The 20,771-nt window shown below is 33.0% G+C and overlaps 1 protein-coding gene across 33 annotated transcripts in view; it reads left to right on the forward strand.

Annotated features, from left to right (window-relative positions):
• LOC123814288 (sarcolemma associated protein) overlaps positions 1-20,771 on the forward strand; it is a 154,344-nt gene that overhangs the window by 76,294 nt on the left and 57,279 nt on the right. For 8 of the 33 annotated variants that reach the window (XM_045831977.1, XM_045831973.1, XM_045831993.1 and 5 more), the window contains exons 4-14: positions 994-1,066; positions 4,837-4,873; positions 6,518-6,580; positions 10,153-10,248; positions 10,511-10,582; positions 12,148-12,288; positions 13,293-13,430; positions 14,431-14,599; positions 14,687-14,737; positions 15,239-15,289; positions 19,984-20,046. In XM_045831977.1, the coding sequence (XP_045687933.1) occupies positions 994-1,066; positions 4,837-4,873; positions 6,518-6,580; positions 10,153-10,248; positions 10,511-10,582; positions 12,148-12,288; positions 13,293-13,430; positions 14,431-14,599; positions 14,687-14,737; positions 15,239-15,289; positions 19,984-20,046 (954 nt within the window). The remainder of the gene's footprint in view (positions 1-993; positions 1,067-4,836; positions 4,874-6,517; positions 6,581-10,152; positions 10,249-10,510; positions 10,583-12,147; positions 12,289-13,292; positions 13,431-14,430; positions 14,600-14,686; positions 14,738-15,238; positions 15,290-19,983; positions 20,047-20,771) is intronic. The other 25 variants (XM_045831987.1, XM_045831991.1, XM_045831988.1 and 22 more) reach the window with 7 other exon arrangements.

Here is a 20,771-nt window from a genome sequence, read left to right on the forward strand (position 1 = left end):
ACAATTCAGTGAGTTTTGGCAAATGTATATAGTTATATAACCACTAATCTTCTAAGTTATATAACCACTAGTCCTCTAATAAAAATATAGTATATTTTCATCCCCTTGCATTAGCTTTTAGTTCGAGTTTGGTAAACTAAATAAATTAACTCTTTGAACCCTGGAAGATATAATATCTGAAGAATAGAGAAACAAAAAACTCTACCTTTAAGTCATCCAAAAAAACTTTTTTTCATATCAAACCCACACACAAAGAGAAGCTCTCTGTACAAGTGCTACTTTTGGGGACTTTTGCCTTTCGAAATCTTCAGAAGGAAAAGAAGCAAGTAAGAAGCAATAGTAAGTCATCTACATGACTGATACAATGTTATATGAAGATGCTTGGGGGAAGAAACAACCACCAGGAAAACAAAATCAGAATTTTAAATACTACACCGAAAACTTCAGTCCTGAAGTCTGACAAACAGCTCTGATAGCAGAGTTATAGAAACAGTTCCACTTGTCTGAGGACTTGGTTTTCTCACTCGTGAAAAGAGGAATTGAATAGCATATTCTAAGCTATCTTATGCAGAATGTTAGAGTTTTGTGAGGTGTGGATAGGAGTTATAGATTGTTGACAGGAAAATTAGGAATAAGAGCCAAATTTTAAACTGGGGAATAGTTGGACTTATGTTTGCTGCCGGCAAATAAAGGATTAAGTGCATTTTCCCCCTCAGTTGTATTTCCGTCTATTCAATTGATCTTTTATTGACTTGTTAGAGCATTGGAGGTAAGGACACTTTTCAAAACAAAATTCTGCCTGTAATTGTGATTCATTATGTTTAGCGATAAGTTTCTCCAGGGGAATGAATGTTGTTATTAAACCACCCGATTTATTTCCCCCCCCGGAAGTTATTACATATGATAATAAAATGTATGTCTGCAGATGTGAGGCATGAAGATTTATATTCTTAAATAATTATTTTATTCATCTTATCTGTTTGTTTTAACCAGTTACCCATGGCTGTATTGTTTCTACAATAAAACTTTTTCTACCAGATGGTATGGAAGCCCGACTCCGCTCAGAGTGAGTATAATTCAGTGCGATAAAGTTTTTGCATTAATTATCTTAGTTAATAATATTCTAGGCTAGATGATGGTGTACTGTTAATACTTTAGGATTACTCTAACAATGTTAGAAGATTTGTGTAGTACTTTTAGAATAACGCACTTCAGTGTAATTGTTTTTCATATTGTAGTCTAGTAATGGAGGCACAGGTCATTTTGTTTTCTAATTTAACTTTACAGATTATATTTTGAAAGGTAATTCATTATTTCCCAAAATATTTATAACATAAATTATTGGTGTGTGATAACTGTATTGATTTTGATCTGCATTCAATATAGGACTTCTTAGACTATGATTGCCTCTGGGATTAATGGTAGTGTTAAAATCTTATAGAATCTTAAGGATGTTGATATAGTTAGTAGCCTATTTTGGTGGGAGTTTTGGGAGAATTTTTCAATGCTGTTATTTTTTAAAAAGATTACTTAGAGAAGGACAAACTAAAGGGGAAAAATTAGTCAAAGTCTAAATATTAATATGTAAACAAGTACATTCTGATTTGTACTTTTCACAGATTATCATTATGAAGTGTTGGAGGAAGCTAAACAGTCTTTAAACCTATGCATTTTTTATTATAGGGGGATACTTTGAATATGCTAGAAGCTTGTTTCTTTACCTAACATAATATTTTCTGTTTTTCAAAAGCAAAAAGAAAGATCTGAGGGTGGGAGGTTGAGAGAAGCAAAGTTGAAGGCAAAGTAGATAGAGTAGTTAGGAAAGAGAGGGAAAAAGAAAGCAGAGAGAGGCCCTCCTATTACTGTGGTAGTCTGTGTGTTTGCTAGAATTATATATTATATGTTAGTTCAAAGCTACAAATTTTTTTTAGCTTCAATAATATCTGAAGCAAAGCAGAAGTTTTAAAACATTATAAATTTAAAACATTAATATTTTCTATTCTAAGTTATATTTTATTAAAAATAAAATGAACTTTGGGAACTTCAGTGTGACTCAGCTTTTATAAGTCAAGAGTTAAGATTTAAAAAATAAGAGTAACTATCAATCAACTAATGACATAATGGCTTCTTAAAGATACTGATATTTGAACAGTGATTTGCAGTCCTGGCTGGTGTTGCTCAGTGGATTGAGCACCGGCTTGCACACCAAAGATACTGATATTTGTATTTGATAATGAGATTTTTCTTTCATTTACTCAAAAGCTTTGGGCAATTACATAAAGGGTCATCTGTGTTCTCAGGTTTCACCTAGTAGGGCACGTGAATTTTTTCAGTATATTTCAGAGAATTGTTTCCCTATTTCTCTTGTTTCCCCATATTTGGCCCATTTCCTTCTCATTGTTTGGTTTTTCTTATGTGGTTAAATGTTAGCATCATTTAAAATTTACTGCCAATTTCATTGTACATAATGTAGTTGATTTTCTGGACAAGATGAATTTTGAACAGGCAAGTCTCTACAGCTGGAGGAAGATGAGGAGGATAGTCCAGTTCAAGGCCTGACTCTACCTGATCTGTGACTTCATCAGGCCTTCATTTTCTCATTTGAAAATGAAGATAATAATAGTACCTATTTAGCAGGTATTTTATGGGGAGGGTTAAGCAAGATTGTGTACATAAAGAGCTTCACATGTAATGCCTGACATATAATAAGCACATGGTGTTTCTGTTATTGTAATCTAATATGTGTTAGCAATCAAGATGATTTTAGATATGCTAGAATACTTAAGAGTTTAAGGTACATTGTATACATCATATTTAATGCTTTAAAAGTCTTCAGTAGTTCTCAAAAAGTTTATTCTTTGATTTTTATTATATTGCACAAATAATTTTTAATTGATAAAAAGCAAATCTTAACCACCCTAATACTAAATAGTGATTTTCCTTTTTTGCTTTTCCTGTTGCATATGAACTTTTTTCATAACTCAAATAGAATACACTCATATCTAAGAGAGTTTTTGTAAAATACAAATATATCACTTCTAAAATGTTTTGCTTGTGGTTTTTTTTTGCCTTTTGTTATGATTTTCACGAGAACAGAAAAAAGTTATACTTGGGTCACTAAGAAAACTGGATTTTTAAAAAATCATTAACACCATTTGCTTCTATTTAGACTTTTTAAAGTTCATTTCCCTATATGTGCATACTTGCACATAAAAGGATGTATACCCAAAATGGACTTCTCTGGGTGGTGGCATTGGGTAGTTTATTTATTTCCTCATGCTTTACATATTTTACATAATCAATATGTATTACTTGTATAGTCAAGAAGAAGAAACTTATGTTTAAAATGTCTGTCCCACTTTTATGGGGTAAAGAAAAACTAAAGTTGTACATACTTTTTTAAACCTTCATTATGTACCAGCTTTGCTAGGGCCTTGTGATAGGTTCTGGGGATACAGGAGTGAGTGAGTCACAGTGCTGGGGAACATAGGCATGAAATCAAAGAAGCAGAGTAAAGGATTTTAAGGTCTCAGTGGGAGTCTGTACAGGATATCATCATAGGTGGTCACAAGGGAGGTAGGCGCTGGTACTTAATACTCCTTTTGATTCAGCATTTTAGTGTGTGAATTGAAACAGTTCTTAGGGTGTTTGTACTTACTACAATGGGATTAGAATCGTCATTCCTACTTTTAAGTCCTGAAAGATCAGTTTCTCAGGAGCTGACACGTGATTAACCAATTGAATCTAGGAATTTTACCCAGTAGACCTTCAAGCTAAATGACCTCTAGGATATGGAGTGATTAGCAACTGATAGGAAACATGGGTGGCATTCTTGGTTTTGCCCCTTCTACTCACGCCTAACCCACATACAGTATCTTACAGGACATTGTAACGTAGGAACCAAGTCTCCCTTAGCTGCTGTGTTCTTGTGGGAGTGGTAGTAGTGATCAAGTGCTACTATACCCTAGGTACTGTTTTAAGCTCTTTATTTATACAGTATTAGCACATTTAATACTCACAATAACCCCATAGGGTTGGTTTTATGGTTATTCCTATTGTATGGATGGGGAAGCTGAGGCCTATATATTTGCCCAAGATTACACAATTGGTAAGTAGAACCATAATTTGGACCTGGTCAGTATAACCTCTGAGTCTGCATGCTTAACTGTTATACAGTATACCGCCTCTCTGTCAGTAGTACTTTATAAGGCCAAAAGACAATTAGTACCAATTAATACTATCTGTTTACTGCTTAGTTTTAAAGGGGTATACTGAGTTTAGTTTTATACCTACATCTAAGCTTTTAGTTGTTAGTTGTGTGAGGTGGCTGGGTGGAGAGGAGGAGTACTACTGTTTTAATTAGCTAAAGTTGTTCTTCACTAGACCAAGCTTCCAGATTATGGCTTTTCTTCAGTAGAACTTTCCTTTTTTAAGACTTTCTGTGTAGGAATATTTAATTTTAAAAGGATGTAATTTATTTATTTCAAAACTAAAAGTAGGTAATTTCAAGGAGTGCTTCTTTTCCATATTTCCATATGACCAGGGAATTCACCATAGCCCTTACTAAGTCGAGGATCCTTGAAGGGCATTTAATACCTTTTGGATTTTGAATTTGTGTTTAGAAATATATTTTTTGTGAAAGGTGGATTTTTGTATTTATTATCTTATTTTCTAAGAATTCTACATATTTATGAAGGATTAAAAAATAATTCACATCCTTTTAATCATATGAAGGCCATTATATGTCAGCTTTGGGGTTTAAGATATTCTGGTACTGTCATACTGTTTCCTCTGTTGTCCGGAAATTAGATAAAAATTCTAAATTTTACTTTTCAGTGTCATCCATGCTCCATTACCAAGTCCTGTTGACAAAGTAAGTTGCTAATGAATATTTTTTCCAAACTAACTTAGCTTTATTGCTTTGTTTATAATATACTTCACCTAGAAAATTATTTCTCTTTTGTAAAAAAATCTATAGAGTATATATAGCTATATAGTTACTGTTGTCTTCTGATTTTCAATATCTGGAGAATTTAGGATGGGTGCTTCTTAGGGAAAAGGCTTTGTTACCCTAAGTAAATGGTTAGGTAGACTGGGAGTACTTGTTTTGTGCCTAACCAGAGATAAGAAGGATTAGTTACTACTCTTTATAATGGAATAAGTTCTGTCTAGAAATATTTATTAAAGCTTTCCACCCAGAGAGCTCACTCAACATATAGAAATAACACAGAAATATGGTTATAGAAATTCCTCTTTTATTGTCCTTGAAGGTTAGTTTTAGCCTGATTTGGTCAGAAACTTTGCAATGATTACTTGTTAGAAAATATTTTTTTTTGTTCAGAAATAATGGTATATTAAACTGTAGATATCATTGCTAAATGGTGAGAAAAAAACCAACATTTTTTGTACCTTTTGACATTAATGTGGATGTGAGTTTTCTTAGTGCAGTAACTCACCTATTGGGGGAAATATTTTACATTTTTTTCTTCCATTTGGATAAAGAATGAAAGCCTACTTGAAACTGAAGTTCTCTGTTAGATTCCTTTTTTAGAAGTAAAAGTGGTTATTCATCAACTTCACCAATACCAATTATTTCAGAAGTAAATGATGGCCTCACTGATTTAGGACTAACTTAAAACAAAATAATGCCACCTCTCTGTCTTCTAGTTAGCATATTAATAAAAATATACTTTCTGAGCTTAATCAAGAATGATTCTATTAATGATCATTAGTAACTTAGTAATGATGTGATCATGAATAAGTTAAGATATAAGGCTTGGTAGTATTGAGGATGTGGGTAAATGTTACAGCATCCTATTAGTGCCCTTCCTTATTTTGTTTGTTGTTGTTTGCAATACTATCATGGTTTTATATTCCACACTTGGGAGAAACCCCTTACAGAAGGTTGTTTTTGTACTTTTGAGTTCTAAGCATTTGACTGTGATTTGTATGTTTAAACACCATTTTTTTCCCATCTTTTTCTTCTTAAAACCTACCTGTGGTTCAAAGGGGGGAAAAGGACAAAAGTATTTTCATTGCCTCTGGTCATTGGACACAGTGTTATATTTCATGTTCTGCTTCTCCCCATACCCCCACATACAATTACGATTTTGAAGATGGCTACTTCTAAATGAACTGTGACTTACTGACATATTGAAGAATTATTTAAATATAAATTTGAAATGGGGAGAATGTAGATCTGTTGATTCAGAAGGTATTAATTCTGGATTAAGAAAAGGCTGTAAATTTGTGATTTGGTTTATTAAGGAACATTTTCATGAGTGGCACTTGTTCTGTCACCATGCTTATGAATCTCAAGCTGGTTAGCATGATCATACCACTTAAAATTTTTAGATATAGGACAGCAATATTTTGAAAACTAAGGGAACTGGTTAATTTGAAAAATAATTTTTTATTTTGCATATTTCAGTAAATAGGCATTTTAAGGACTTGGTTTGGCTTTAATGTCTCATAAATACTTTGTGTGACTATTGACACTATGCCATTTTGTTTCTAGGTTGCTGCTAACACTCCAAGTATGTACTCTCAGGAACTATTCCAGCTTTCTCAGTATCTACAGGTAAAAGTAAATCTTGAGAATTCTTATTAGTATTTAAAAGCAAAATTAAGCAACTTAGGTTTGATTTTATTAGTTCACAAATATAGTCTAAAGAAATGTTGGTTGGATGCAAATACAAAATAAGTATCTTTTCTTTTTTTTTTTTTTGCTGCCCATCCACTGTGCTGAGTAACATCAACATGTCATAAATATCTTTTCAAAATTAAAGAAAAAGAATTAAAAATAGGTCTTACGAAGAAAGGATAAAAAGAATTAGGATTGTTAAGTCTAGAAAAGATATGATTCTGTACATAAGAAGTTTTTTCCTTCCAGTATGGGAAAGTTCCAAAAGAAGTTCTTTATCTACGGATGACTTTTAAATAAAATTAAACCTGGAGGAATGTTGGTTGCTTATAATAGCAAATAATCATATAGCATTTATTATATGCCAGACTCTAGTCTAGCACTTTACCTAATTAATTCATTTAATCCTTACAACAGTCTTATGAGGTATGTATTTTATTCCCATTTTTATAGATGAAATAACTGAGGGACAGGAAGGTTAAATAATTTACACAATATCACGTACCTAATATGTGGTACAGTTGAAATTTGGACCCAGGCAGTCAGACCTCACAATCTCTGTCTTACTGACTCAGCTGCACTGCTGAATCTATAAAAAGATTTCTTGATAGGGCAGATACTTGGATTTAATACCGTACTTAAAGAGCCATACAAATCTCTAAAAAGGAAACAAAAGCTATTTTTTTCCTAGTTTGGGGCTGGATTATGGTTCTTATTCTGGTGAGGGAACGTGGTTAAGGAAAACCCTGGATCAGGAATTTAGAGATCGCATTGCAGTTTCTATCTTGGTTTGGCTACTCAATGAGTTCTGTGACCCTGGGTGAGCCATTTTACACATGTAGGTCTCCAGTTGCCCTTTATTTAAAACAATAGGACTAAACCAGTGGTCCTGGGTCCCTACATTTTTTTATAGAAATCAGTCAGCAAGAACTGTTCTATCTCAGTTAAGAACGTACACATCGGTGAAAAGGAACAAAATTATCATTGTGTTGATCAGATCTTATCTTCAACTGGGCATAATGTAATGGTGCATAGAAAAGCAGCTTTACACATTTGCAGTTTACCAGTAGAGGGTTTCAAAGCATAGACTCCAGCCAGAATTCCCTGGACTTGATCTGTAGCTTTAACTTCTGACCCTTTGAGAAAGTTGTTTAACCCTTTTGTGCTTCATTTTTCTCATCTGTGATATGGGTATAGTAATAACACCTCACAGGACTGTGAAGAATAAATGAATTGGTTTATGTAAGACACTTAAAACAGTGCCTGGCACATGGAATATATGCCATAAATGTTAGTAGTTGTTTACCATTCAGTAGAAAGTCACATTAATTGATCTACAGCTCTCTCTCTTATAGAGTAGTGGAAGTAAACTTTGCAATTAATTTAGTCTAACCTTCGTTTTTCATGTGAGAAATCGGGGGCTCATGTAGGTAAAATGATTTCGCAAGGCCATACCTACTGTTACTAGTCATTGTGGACAATGAATCTAACACCGTGACTCACTCCAGTAGTCCTTCTAACTTTCATATCAGTTTTTTAAATATTCATAGTAGGCATAATCTTTCAGTTTTTGTTTTACTAATTCTTTGAAAGAATATTAGATTGCACTGTCTTTTCCGTATACATCTCTTTGAATTCCTAAAGTTTTAATGTAAATTGTAAATCTTTTGAATAAAAACTGGAAGAGATACAGTTCATGCCTTAGAACTTAAAGCCCATTCCTGGAAATATTAGATTTCTGTTAGAATGTGGTTCATGGAATTATGAAACTTTACTAAGTGGAGTTGAGGGGCTTTTTTGTTTTCTGTTTTTTTCTTTAAAAGGTGAAATTACACCATCTAGTAGAAGTAGTGGTTGTTTGGTAATTTTGTTTTTAAGGAAAACTTTTTGCAGCATGAATGCAATTTCCTGAATATTAGGAACGTTTTAGAAGTTTAAAATAAACCTGGAAACTAGTCTCTTGTAAGTGCAAACTGTATTTTAATGTGGGTTCTGGGCAGGATAGCTTTTATTAGATTCCTTAATCTATTCTTTTAGAGTTACATTAAAAAACAGTACCTCTAACTCTAATTATATTAGTTTTTACCTAATGATTATATATCAAGGATGTAGAGAGCAATAACTGCATGTTTTAAATCTCAAGTACTGTGTATATACTTTTGAGGTGGCTCAGAGGTATTAGGGTAGTAAGTGTTCTTTAGGTAATGACAGAAAAAGAAGTGAAATTTAAAGACATTCCAAAACCACAACTATGTGAGCATTTTCACCTTGACTTCCAGTGAAGGAGACCCTCTTAACAGTTGTCAAATGTTAACAAGTGACCTAGAGATAAGGCTTTACTCGCCAATGTCTTTCTTTAAAAATATTTCTTTGCAGCTGCCAAGTAGTTTTATAACTCTTTGACCCCTTAATTACATTGAACTAGTGCTTAGACTCTTACTTATATTTGGTATATTTAATTGCTAATAAGTTGTATACAGTCATAGAATCAGAACATCCAAAAATGCAATAGGCTTTGAGATTGAAGTAGTTCCTCTTTTTTAAAATAGTGTGTATGACATTTTCAATATAAAAAATAAAAAGATTTTTATTTTAGCTGTCATTATCTGTGCAGCTCAGCCATTAAAAAGTATTTGCTATTTCCCTGGCTGGTGTGGCTCAGTTGGTTAGAACATTGTTCCATACACCACAGGGTTGGGGTTTCAATTTCAGGTCAGAGCACGTACCTAGGTTGTGAGTTTGATCCTTGGTCAGGGCGTGTTTGAGGGGTAACCAATAGATTTTTCTCATGTCAATGTTTTCTCTCTCTTTCTCCTTCTCTCTCTCTCTAAAATCAATAAACAGACATTTTTTGAAGATTTAGTTCATTTATTTTTAGAAAGAGGGGAGAAAAAGAGGGAGAGAAACATTGATGGATTGCCTCTTGCATGCCCCAAACTGGGGACCTGGCCTGGAACCCACTGATGTGCCCTGACTGGGAATCGAAATGGTGACCTTTTCACTTTGCAGGACAACACCTAACACACTGAGCCACACCAGTTGGGGCAATAAACATATTTTTTTTTAAAGTATTTGCTACTGACCAGATTGCTTGGCTTAGTTTGGAATGAGATTGATTAGTTTGTTCTGAGATTGATTGGTTGATTGATTGGATTGATTGATTTTTATAAAATTCAAGATTAAAACATTTGGTGGATTCTTCAACTGTAGGTGCTTTTTAAAAAAACTCTTATGAAGTATGAGTAAAAAGAAAACAAGTAAAGGTAACTTGTTTTCTATTATAGGGGAAGTTGCAGCTAGAGCACCTCTGGTGGTGGTTTTATAGCCCAACAAATGAGGCTAAAATGATATGACATATATATTTTTTATGAAGTAGATTTATCAACTTTGAAAGTAAGATGCAGAGTGGAATGTAATATGATAATATTTTCAGAATGTGCTAAAATTGCTCACTCTTAAAAGGAATCGTGCTGTTTATTAGAATCTCTTTTGTGATTTGTAATATTTAGGAGGCCTTACATCGTGAACAGATGTTGGAACAGAAGTTAGCCACACTTCAGCGGCTACTAGCCATCACTCAAGAGGCTTCTGACACCAGCTGGCAGGTAGGTATTCAATTGCCTTTATTTTCCAGCAGCATCTAAACATAGTTTAATATTACCCTGAGATATCGATTAAACTAAAACTAAAATTTTATAGCAAGCAAAAGCACAGTTTTTTCCTAATGAACAAATACTGAAAATTTAGCATTTTACACTGATATTGATCAGTTTTATGATTTTTCTTTTTTTAGCGGTAGCAGCCTTTTAGATGTGTTATTTTTCAATTACTCTGGGATTTTACTTATATTTGGTTTTTCTTCAACAGGCTTTAATAGATGAAGATAGACTCTTATCACGATTAGAAGTTATGGGAAACCAATTACAGGCATGTTCCAAAGTAGGTATTAATCTCAAGTACATAAAGAAAAATGCATAGTTTTTAGTGTTGTTTCATTTCTTTGACTGTCGGAGAACATGCTTAAACATTTATACATGTTCACCATTCTTTTTGATCTTTTCTCATTATGGGAAATTTCAAACATATGTACCAAATGCAGAAAGAATTGTATAGTGAATACTTGTGTACAACCCTTTGTCTTTTTTTCTTCCACAGTTGATATTTGTTGGAGAATCTGTGTCATTCATCCTGAATAATTTCTCTCATTCTGGATTATTGTTTAAACATTCTTCTAGCTCCTCCACCCGTACCATAAAATTTATAGTTTGATTCAGGGATTTGATCTGATTTAGGTTCAGTTTCTTTTGCCAACACTCCTCATGAGTGATATTGTATACTTTCACCAGGAGATACCATACTTTCTAGTTGTCTTTCTTTTTGAGATATTAGCAATCATTGATGATCCTTGCCTAGATCCATTACTTTATTAAGGATTGCAAAAATGGTGATGTAATTTTGTCATTCCTTCATTTATTAGCTGGATTACTTCTATAAGAGAAGTTTCTCATAAACCATTTGGTTACCCTGAGGTACATTTTCTTTAGGAAAAAGCAAGATAAGTGATTTTGCCCCTTTATTTACCAGATTTCACAATAATGCATTAGCTCCTTTTCATCCACTACAGAACAACCATGAACTATTTTCCCCCCAACTTAGATTTAAATATATTTGGTATGTTTTGACCTATTGGATTTTTCTTATTGATACTCAAGTTACCCCATCTTTGATCTATGAGCACTTCTTCATGTTGGCATGTGAGTACTTTTGATAGAACCCTGGCAGACCTTGATGGCTTCCTAGTGTCATATCAGACAAAATATTCCAGGCTCATCTGGTACATTTCCTGTCTCAGACTTGGAATCAGCTCTTCCCCTTGGTGTTCTCATTTTTATTATTATTTTTTGGGTTAACCATTGCTTTAAAATGCTTGGGCCCTTTGAAGGTAATAGGTTATTTTTGTCCACAACTATAAATATCGTGGCTTGTGGAGAATATGAAAAATAGAAGAGATAATTCACTTTGTGTATTTGAGAGAAATTTTCACTTTTCTTTTTCTCTTGGAAGTATGAATTAATATATCAGTAAAGGCATAATTTACTAATGTGCCTTTAAAAAAAGATTTTATTTATTTAATTGTATAGAGAGGGGAAGGGAGGGAAAAAGACAGGGAGAGAAACATTGGTGTGCAAGAGAAACACCAGTTGGCTGCCTCTTGCAAATCCCCAATCAGGACCTGACTGGCAACTCAGGCACGTATCCCAACAAGGAATGGAACAGGTGACCTTTCACCGTGTGGGACAACACCCAACCAACTGAGCCACTCCAGCCAGGGCTACTAATATACCTTTGAAATACAGCTTCAATTAATACAGAGCCAACATCATTTGTGTTTGGAGGTATCTTAACATAGAATTCAAAGACCATCATAATGTATTGTTTTTCAAGTGATAAATACTTTAAAAAAAATAACTTGTCTATAATTATAAATGTCTTTTTAACCCTAGAATCAAACAGAAGATAGTTTACGGAAAGAACTCATAGCATTACAAGAGGATAAACACAACTATGAGATGACAGCCAAAGAGTCCCTGAGGCGGGTTCTTCAGGAGAAAATTGAAGTGGTTAGGAAACTTTCAGAAGTTGAGGTATTTCAATTTAGCAAATGTTAAATGGTAGTATTATTTTTAAATTTTAGTATAAAATCGCCAATATCTCAGGACATTTTAAACTTGGGTATTATTATATAGCTAGGAAATATTTCCTATCTGTCAGGTGGGAAGGAGCAGTATGCTGTTTACATTGTCAGGAATTCTTAACTAATATAACCATGTGAGTTCTGGTGGTTATGTTCCCTAGTCAGTTATTAAAGAAATAAAATCCTAACCATGGCATCTTATTATTTGCATTCTGCTTAGAATTCATCCTCCACACAGTGGACTGTGATATGTGCCAGGGAATTGATCTCCTGCACCTTAGTTTGCTTTTCTTCCACTTGAGGATAGGCAGTATAAGGCAGAGAATTTATACCAATTGTTCTTACTTTACCCATCCTCCAGAAAGGAAAACTGTGTCTTAACTTTAAAGGTTCAAAGGGGAGATCATTTCTAAGGTCCTTTTTAAGTCTTTTACAAACAATGTATGGTTCTCATTGCTTTAAAAACAACCTTATTAATAACAGGGATCACTCCTTCGAACCAAGGTAAAATTTCCACAGAATGGATTAATGGATTAATTGATTTAGTTAAAATGCCCATTGTAAACTAAATAGTAAACATACCTTCATATAGGGATAATTTCTATAATTGCCCCATCCCATGGTGACTAATCCACTGTCATGTCACTAACTTGACATGCAAGGAAAGAAAGTTGCCACCTGTTTTATGATTTTCTTATTAAATTAATCGCTGTGTGTTATTAAACTTGCTTTCAGGAATTGGTAGGCTTAAAATATTTTCAAGACTAAATAAAAGTCATACTCAATGGCCTTTAAAATGTATAATTATATAAAGTTAGCATTCTCTCCTCCCCATCCCTGCTTTGTGTGTGTTTGTTTTAAATTCTTAGTTATATTTTCTGTTTTAGAATATACCTTGAGTAAATTGAAATCCTTACATTATTTAAATCAATTGCCTGTAAATTTGAATTGCAGCGAAGTCTGAGCAATACCGAAGATGAATGTACCCATCTGAAAGAAATGAATGAACGGACTCAGGAAGAATTAAGAGAATTAGCCAATAAATATAATGGAGCAGTTAATGAGATTAAAGATTTATCTGATAAATTGAAGGTATGTATTAACTCAACCTGAAAGTAATTAAGTTAATTGGCTCTAACACACAGGATAGCTTAAGAATTTAGGTATTGCTGAACAGTTGCTAATGTAAAAAATTTGGTAATGGTTGAAATTTATGGTAAAAATAAGGTGCTTATATTTCATTTAGCCCAAATCCCATTGCCATAGATAACTGAAAGTCTATAAAAGCTGGCATAGTTCTCTGGATGGAAATCAATAGTACTTGACAATAGGTAGTAAAACCAAGATACTCAGATTTTTTTTTTAACTTGAATTTGCTTGTCATTAGGCAGACCCAAGGTAGGGCCCAGCTGTTAGTGCTGGACCAAGCCCAGAGAGAACTTTGGAGTGATCTGCCTAAAGCCTGTAGCTTCCTGGGGATGCTTTTGACTCTGCTTCAGCTTCAGTTCTCTGTAGCTATAGGACATGTAGGATAAGGACAGACCAAACCATACATAATAGCAAGTTGGTCCTTTAAAATGTTATAACTAAGTTTGTGAAGACCCATCGTTATATCATTCAAACCATGGATTAAGTGGCTAGTAGAGAAATTTGTTAGAGCATACCTCCCCTCTTATGTAATTGGTTAACCTATAGTAGTTTTAAAGGATGCTAAAAGAGGTTATTTTGAAAAGTGCTTGTAACCATCATTTCTTTAGCTAAACATAATCGTGTTTGAAATTTCAGAACAAGTTATATTTTAGAACTTACAAACTAATTGCAACAATAGTAATTTCATAGGAAAACCTTATTACCCATTATCTCTGTGTGTTGAGGCTGCTTACTTGCTACAAGTTGTCTTTTCCCTAGGTGATATGGAGGTATCACCCCATTACAGATCACTTTTGACATCGTTTTGATATTTATAAATATGTTCTATGATATTGAATATTCTCCTTAAAAGTTTCATGACTAAAAACAATTCTGCTTTAGGTTTCTTAAAAGAAGCTAAGATTTTATTAAATAACTGAATTTTCTATGTTTTTCTCAACAGGTAGCAGAGGGAAAACAAGAGGAAATCCAACAGAAAGGACAAGCTGAGAAAAAAGAATTACAACATAAAATAGATGAAATGGAAGAAAAAGAACAGGAGCTCCAAGCAAAAATAGAAGCTTTACAAGCTGATAATGATTTCACCAATGAAAGGCTAACAGCTTTACAAGGTAATTTAGCTAATCCAGAAATTGACTTAATTTTATTTTTTCCCTTTTTATCTGTGAAATATCTTTTTCTTGGACTTTTATTTACAGTACGGTTAGAACATCTTCAGGAGAAAACTCTTAAAGAATGCAGCAGCTTAGGTAGGTGTCATCAAATTTCTTAATTAAAGCTGAACTTTATCATTAAACTTTTGATGTTTGCTATCTCACATTGGGTACTTATTTTCTTTTAGAGTGATGTTTTACATATTAGGTATATAGTATCTACAGTCTTTCAGAAAATTTCCTTTAAAAAGATGCTTGATGGCCACCAGTGGGCACCATTGTTTAGTTCTTTGAGATGAATGAAATTTCTCCATCTGACACACATCACTTAGAGACATTTAAATGAGAAAAATACATAAACATCAGGATCCTTTTTAATTTTTTTCTGAGGTTCCTTAAAAAGCTACCAAACAGTTGTAGCCTTTTCTCTGAGTTGCTAGAAGATGGCAAGTGGAACACTTCTTGTACAAATAAATTTAAAGTGTTCTATACATTCTTAATTTAAGTAGGATTACGAAATGCCATGATTGCACTTGAGACCAGTTTTAAAGTTAATGCTTTTTTTGATCAGGCAATGATACACTGTCTTAATCCTAGGGATACAAGTTGATGACTTCTTACCTAAAATAAATGGGAGCACAGAAAAAGGTAGTGTAAAAAACTTAAATATTTTTCTTTCATGATATCCTTTTACTATTTAAGCAGGATAGAGAGGTCAGGACTTTAAGGTTTTAAGTGTTTGGAATGAAAAGCATGCTTTTCAGAGACCATTGGATCCCTTTGTTTTGTAATTCTTAATGCTATAATCTATGGTTTGAGTATCCTTTGTTATAGGGAAATTTCGGTTATTCAAATAATAGGAAAATAATATAGCTTTTCCCCCATTATATTTTTCGAAGAACTATAATTTTCTTTCATCAAGTACTGCTCCTGGGGATAATTGGCCCCCCATTTTTAATATTTGTGCCCCAGCCAATAGTTTACTTAGTAGCCCATTGAGCCCTGGGGCATATCATAGGAACTGCTTTTTTCATTCATTTGTTTCATTGATCAAAGAAAACAAAGTCATTCATTTCTGCCATCTGAAAAAAATCCTTTATTATTTATTGGTACTGTAATCCTTCTTTCTGGATAGTTTGGGTTATCTCTTGGCAAAAATTTATAGCCACTATTGGTTTCCCTACTACTACTACAATAGGGTATTTTTACCCAATAGCTTTGAAATTCTTCAGTCATGAAGATAACTGCACACTCCTCCCTTTCCCACCTGTCCAATGTTAATTGAGTACCAAATATGTGCCAGATTCTGCATTAGATGCTTGGAGTACAGAATGAATAAAACTGTTCTCTGTGTTTGCAAATCTATGTGCCTCTCAGTTCAGTTTTTATACAGAAAGAAGTTAGTAGAAGATAGCAAGGTTGATGCCCAGAACTTCTTATTAAATAATGTTTTCCATGTATCAGGGGATATCTTTATAGTTCTTGGACAGCAGCCAAACTCTGATAGAGTTAGGAGGTACTTTTTTGGTTGTTTTTGTTTGGTTGTTTGGTTTTTAATCAATTGCTGGCAAAATATGTTCAGGTAATTATGTATATATAAGCTGCAAGGTTAAGATCTAAACATTGAATATATAATGAATTTTGAAACTAAATTTTAAAAAGTTTTAATAATCATTGTTATTTGACTACTCTCTATATATTTTGCAAAATACATTGACATTTTAAAATTCCAGTTTAATTGAGTTTCAATTTAAGGATTTTTAAAGGTGTAGTTTATATTCATTGTACCAATATTACTAATTTCTGTTTTTTAAATATATTTAGCAGCAGAGGTAAAATTACTTACTTCTTATCTTCTAAAAGCTTGTCATCCTTAAATGAATTTATGTTTTCTGTTATTATTTTGCCTCTTTCTGGCATGTACACTTTTTATTCAAATCCATCACCCTTTTGATTTGAGCATGCATTTATTAATATTAATGTTAACTCAAGCTGGGAACATTCTATTCCTTCAGTTAAGAGAATCCTTTTATATATACTGAACCATCTTTATATTATCTGGAGTTGTCACATTACTGCTTAAATATTTTTGCCGGTTCCAATAGATGTATATGAGAATAGTTGAAGACAACTCCTTGATTTAAGACTGAATAAAGTATTTTGGATACTTTAAGGTATTCCTTGCTATAATTATTTTTCCCTTGCTGGTGTGTTTGTTTTTGTAGTATTGATAAATTGGGTAGTGTGAGAGTGACTAATTGAATGTCTTTAAAGAAACTGAGGCCCTGGTGGGGTAACTCAGTTGGTTAGAGCATCATCCCAGTATGCCAAAGCTGTTGGTTCAATCCCCAGTCAGGGCACATACAAGAATCAACCAACAAATGCATCAGTAAGTGGAACAACAAATAAATGTTTCTTCCCTTCCTCTCTCTGTAAAAGTAATAAGTAAATACATTTAAAAAAATTTTTTTAAAGAATCTTAGTAGTGAATATCTGGATGCGTACAAAAGTTTCATTACACCAGATTTAGTTACAGAGTAGATTCTGGAGTAAGATGGATCTATTCTGAATCATTTGTAGTAAAATAACAAATCAGTTATCAAGTACTCAGATTTACCAAAGTCCATAGATAATGGGCTATTAGATATGATTTTAACTAAAATTAAATGGTAGTAAGATAACTAAGTATAGATGTAAGAGAATATTTCAAAAATGGCTGGAGATAGTAAGACTAAAACTTCTTCAGTAAACCCCATTTTTGAAATTAAATCTAACATAGTTGCTATAAATATAGGTTTATACTATAAATGTTTAAGTACCTAATAAGCATAAATTGAATATATTTTAGCGGATATAGAAAAGCACTGTCTAATACAATTATTGTGAGAGCCACATACATAATTTTTTTCCCTGTAGCCATTTTCACACACCTTAATGACTTCTGTGTCTTTCAGATTTGTAGCATGGCTTTGCTGTTGCCAGCTTTCTCTAAATTTCTACAGAACTATGAGAGCCATATACATAATTTAAATTTTTTTGGTCACTACATTTAAATATAGAAAGAAATAGGTAACATTTAAAAATTTATTTTAATATAGTTAATTTAACCCACTATATCCAAAATATTATTTAACATGAGTTAATATTAAAAGATTATAAGTATTTCACATTCTTTTTTTCTTAATAAGTCTTTGATATCAGTCTGTATTTATTTCACACTTACAGCACATCTCACTTTCTAAGGGCTCAGAAGTCACATGTACCTAATGGCTACTATATTGGACAACACAGGTATAGAAAATCAAAATTGATAGGAAACTCACATGTATAAATAAAACACATTTTATATATTGTGGTTCTCTGTTATGTTTCCATATTTGTCTTTCTTTTTATTCTTCAACCCTATTTAGCATCATAAACACACTCCCCTCCCCCACTCCTTTTGGATTATCAGTGACATCTTTTATAGTTTTGGCAAAGTGAGTTCCCAAGGGCCGGAGTTCAAGTAATGGCATATTAAAAGTGCCATGATCCCAATCTTTTACATATATTATCTGAAAGACATTTCTCTCATGTGTCTCAGGAAATGCCTTTGTGCAAGTCATATATGTAATTATCTTTTCATGCATATGAAAATGTATATGCATTATATACATATGTATATGCATATATGTAATTATGCATATAGTCTTGCATTTTATCTAAACTGGTGTAGCAAACATTTTAATGTAGGGTCCTGCTATTAAAATCAGAGTAGATGAAAGGGTAATTTTTGGCTTGGTGACTCATGGTGGGAGGTCCTGCATTAATAAATGTCATGTAAAGTCCTATGATGTTAGTTTGAAATTTGATTTTAAATAAGTTTTATAAAGTCCTTTAGTTGGGTTAAGATTTGGTTTCAAATGAGTTTTCATATTTAACAGTGATGTTTGTATAGTTTGAGTTCTAAAATGTTATAGCTTAGATAGGATTTATGTAAAGCAACTTTTTCTATCTTAGTACTTACTATTCAAGTGAGGACTCTTGGATTTTTTGGCTCCAATTGGCAAATGCTATTTATTAGCCTTTTTTTTTATTTCAAATTTCTGTAGCAGTTAGTCTGTTTTTTTTTCTTTTTCTTTTTGGGGCTATATTGTATCTCTAATATGTAATGCATTGGTCTAAAAAACATGAGTTTTATCAACCTTTCTTATGTTTTTGTCTTGTTCGATAGTTACTATAAAATGGAGGCTCTGCACACGTGTATCGAGACAAAGGACAGTGATACATTTGAGTATAAAAGTGAAGAAGGCTATCAGTAAGGGTGTCAAGAGAGGCTGATGAGTGATCAGAGTAGGAGATGCCTGCCTCTCAAGCAAAGTTGAGATGAAGAGGGTTGAGGTGGGTTGAGATGGAGGAGAAGTGAAAAAGGGCTTTTATAGAGTGGTACTAACACATGGTCCTCTTTGACAGGTTTTGGTGCTTTCATACCTTCTAGATAGTGATCGTGTTGGAGTGTATTTTTTAACACTTACCTTTGTAAATGTATTTGGTACTTATGAAAGATAGAAATATGTAATTGAAGGATGTTACCCACATTTAGAAATTAACTCTTTGAATCAAAGTAAAGACCGTTGTAATAAAGGGCTAAAACTTTTTTATTAAACTACTGTGTTAGATTTTAATTCTCTGCATCCATAAAAAACAAAACAAAAAAGTTCTCAAGCTCTTCTTTTAAAATGTGCAGGCATTAATTTTAATCATTTGGACAGAGATAAACAATGTAGTGTTTTGATAGTATATGAAGTACACAGATTAAGTGACTAAAAAGGAAAGACTGAAATGAAAGTGTAAAAATTAAAATAGTGCATCATTTTCTTTAAAATCTTAAGGCATTATTTTATGGTATTTTTAAACTACCTTTTCCTCTTAACTAAGATGAGTAGTTTTGAAGAAGGACTGTTAGAGAACAGTCATTTGAAAATTCAGTAAGAACAAATGTAAAATTTTGAAATTACTTAAGGTTTTTTATTAAGCTGTCGTGGAGAAAGGTGTATTGAAGTGTTAACAAATTTTTTAAAGCAATGTACTTCTATGGTTTTCTTGAGCACTTTGGATAGAAACTGCACCTTTAAAAGCTAACCATTCAGGGTAAAAATTAATGATTACGTAAGTACAATTTTCAGTCATTTCACTTCATTTAACTCCAAAATATGTCTACTATTAGTATTAAAATATATTAAACTTTTATTAATCTCATTCAGAGTTACCAATGTTGAAACATTTCAGTTTTTCTACCTTTGCTGTTGGTTTTCAAAAACAGCAACAGACTATATCCTTAAAGGTGTTTCTTTCTTTATTAGAGCACTTGCTTTCAAAGAGTGGCGGGGACTGCACTTTTATTCATCAGTTCATAGAATGCCAGAGTGAGTACAGAGTATTTTTCACATCGATTTTAATGAAGTCAGAGGCTATAATTGAAAAATGAGAGGAAAATGAAGATTTCAATGTGTTTGTTATTGTAGCAGTGCACAAAGGACCATCTTCAGACAGCACTGAACTTTCTTTTTCTTACTGCTTATGTTTCTGTCTTTTGAAGAAAATATTTCTATTGCATTCACCCTCACAGATGGAGATGAACATTTCATATTGCCCACACAAAAAAAGAGAAAGTTTCAAGCTTGTTAATTAAAAATCATTATTGAGCCCTAGCTGGTGTGGCTTAGTGGATTGAGTGCCAGTCTGTGAACCAAGGGGTCACTGGTTTGATTCCCAGTTCAGGGCACATGCCTGGGTTGCAGGCCAGGTCCCAGTAGGGGGCGCGTGAGAGGCAACCACACACTGATGTTTCTCTCCCTCTCTTCCTCTCTCTAAAAATAAATAAATAAAAATATTTTAAAAATTCATTATCGAACAGGGAATAAAATAGGTCAAGCTCCTAAACTTAAACGATAGCAATAACCTTAATCTATTTTACTTAAGTTTTAGTTCTGTCACAGATATGGATTTTGAGGTTCTTAAATACATTTCTTAAATGAAGCACAAAACAGTTATTTAGTTCAGGCGCTCAGATTTGAAGATGACCCTAGCGTAGCTGGAGCTTTCTAGGGAAGGAGTAGCAACAGATTGTCCTGTAGTCTGACATCAACTG

Source organism: Phyllostomus hastatus, unplaced genomic scaffold (genome assembly GCF_019186645.2).
Source record: "Phyllostomus hastatus isolate PE091 unplaced genomic scaffold, TTU_PhHast_1.1 phas_contig_16, whole genome shotgun sequence".
Lineage (NCBI taxonomy): Eukaryota > Metazoa > Chordata > Mammalia > Chiroptera > Phyllostomidae > Phyllostomus > Phyllostomus hastatus.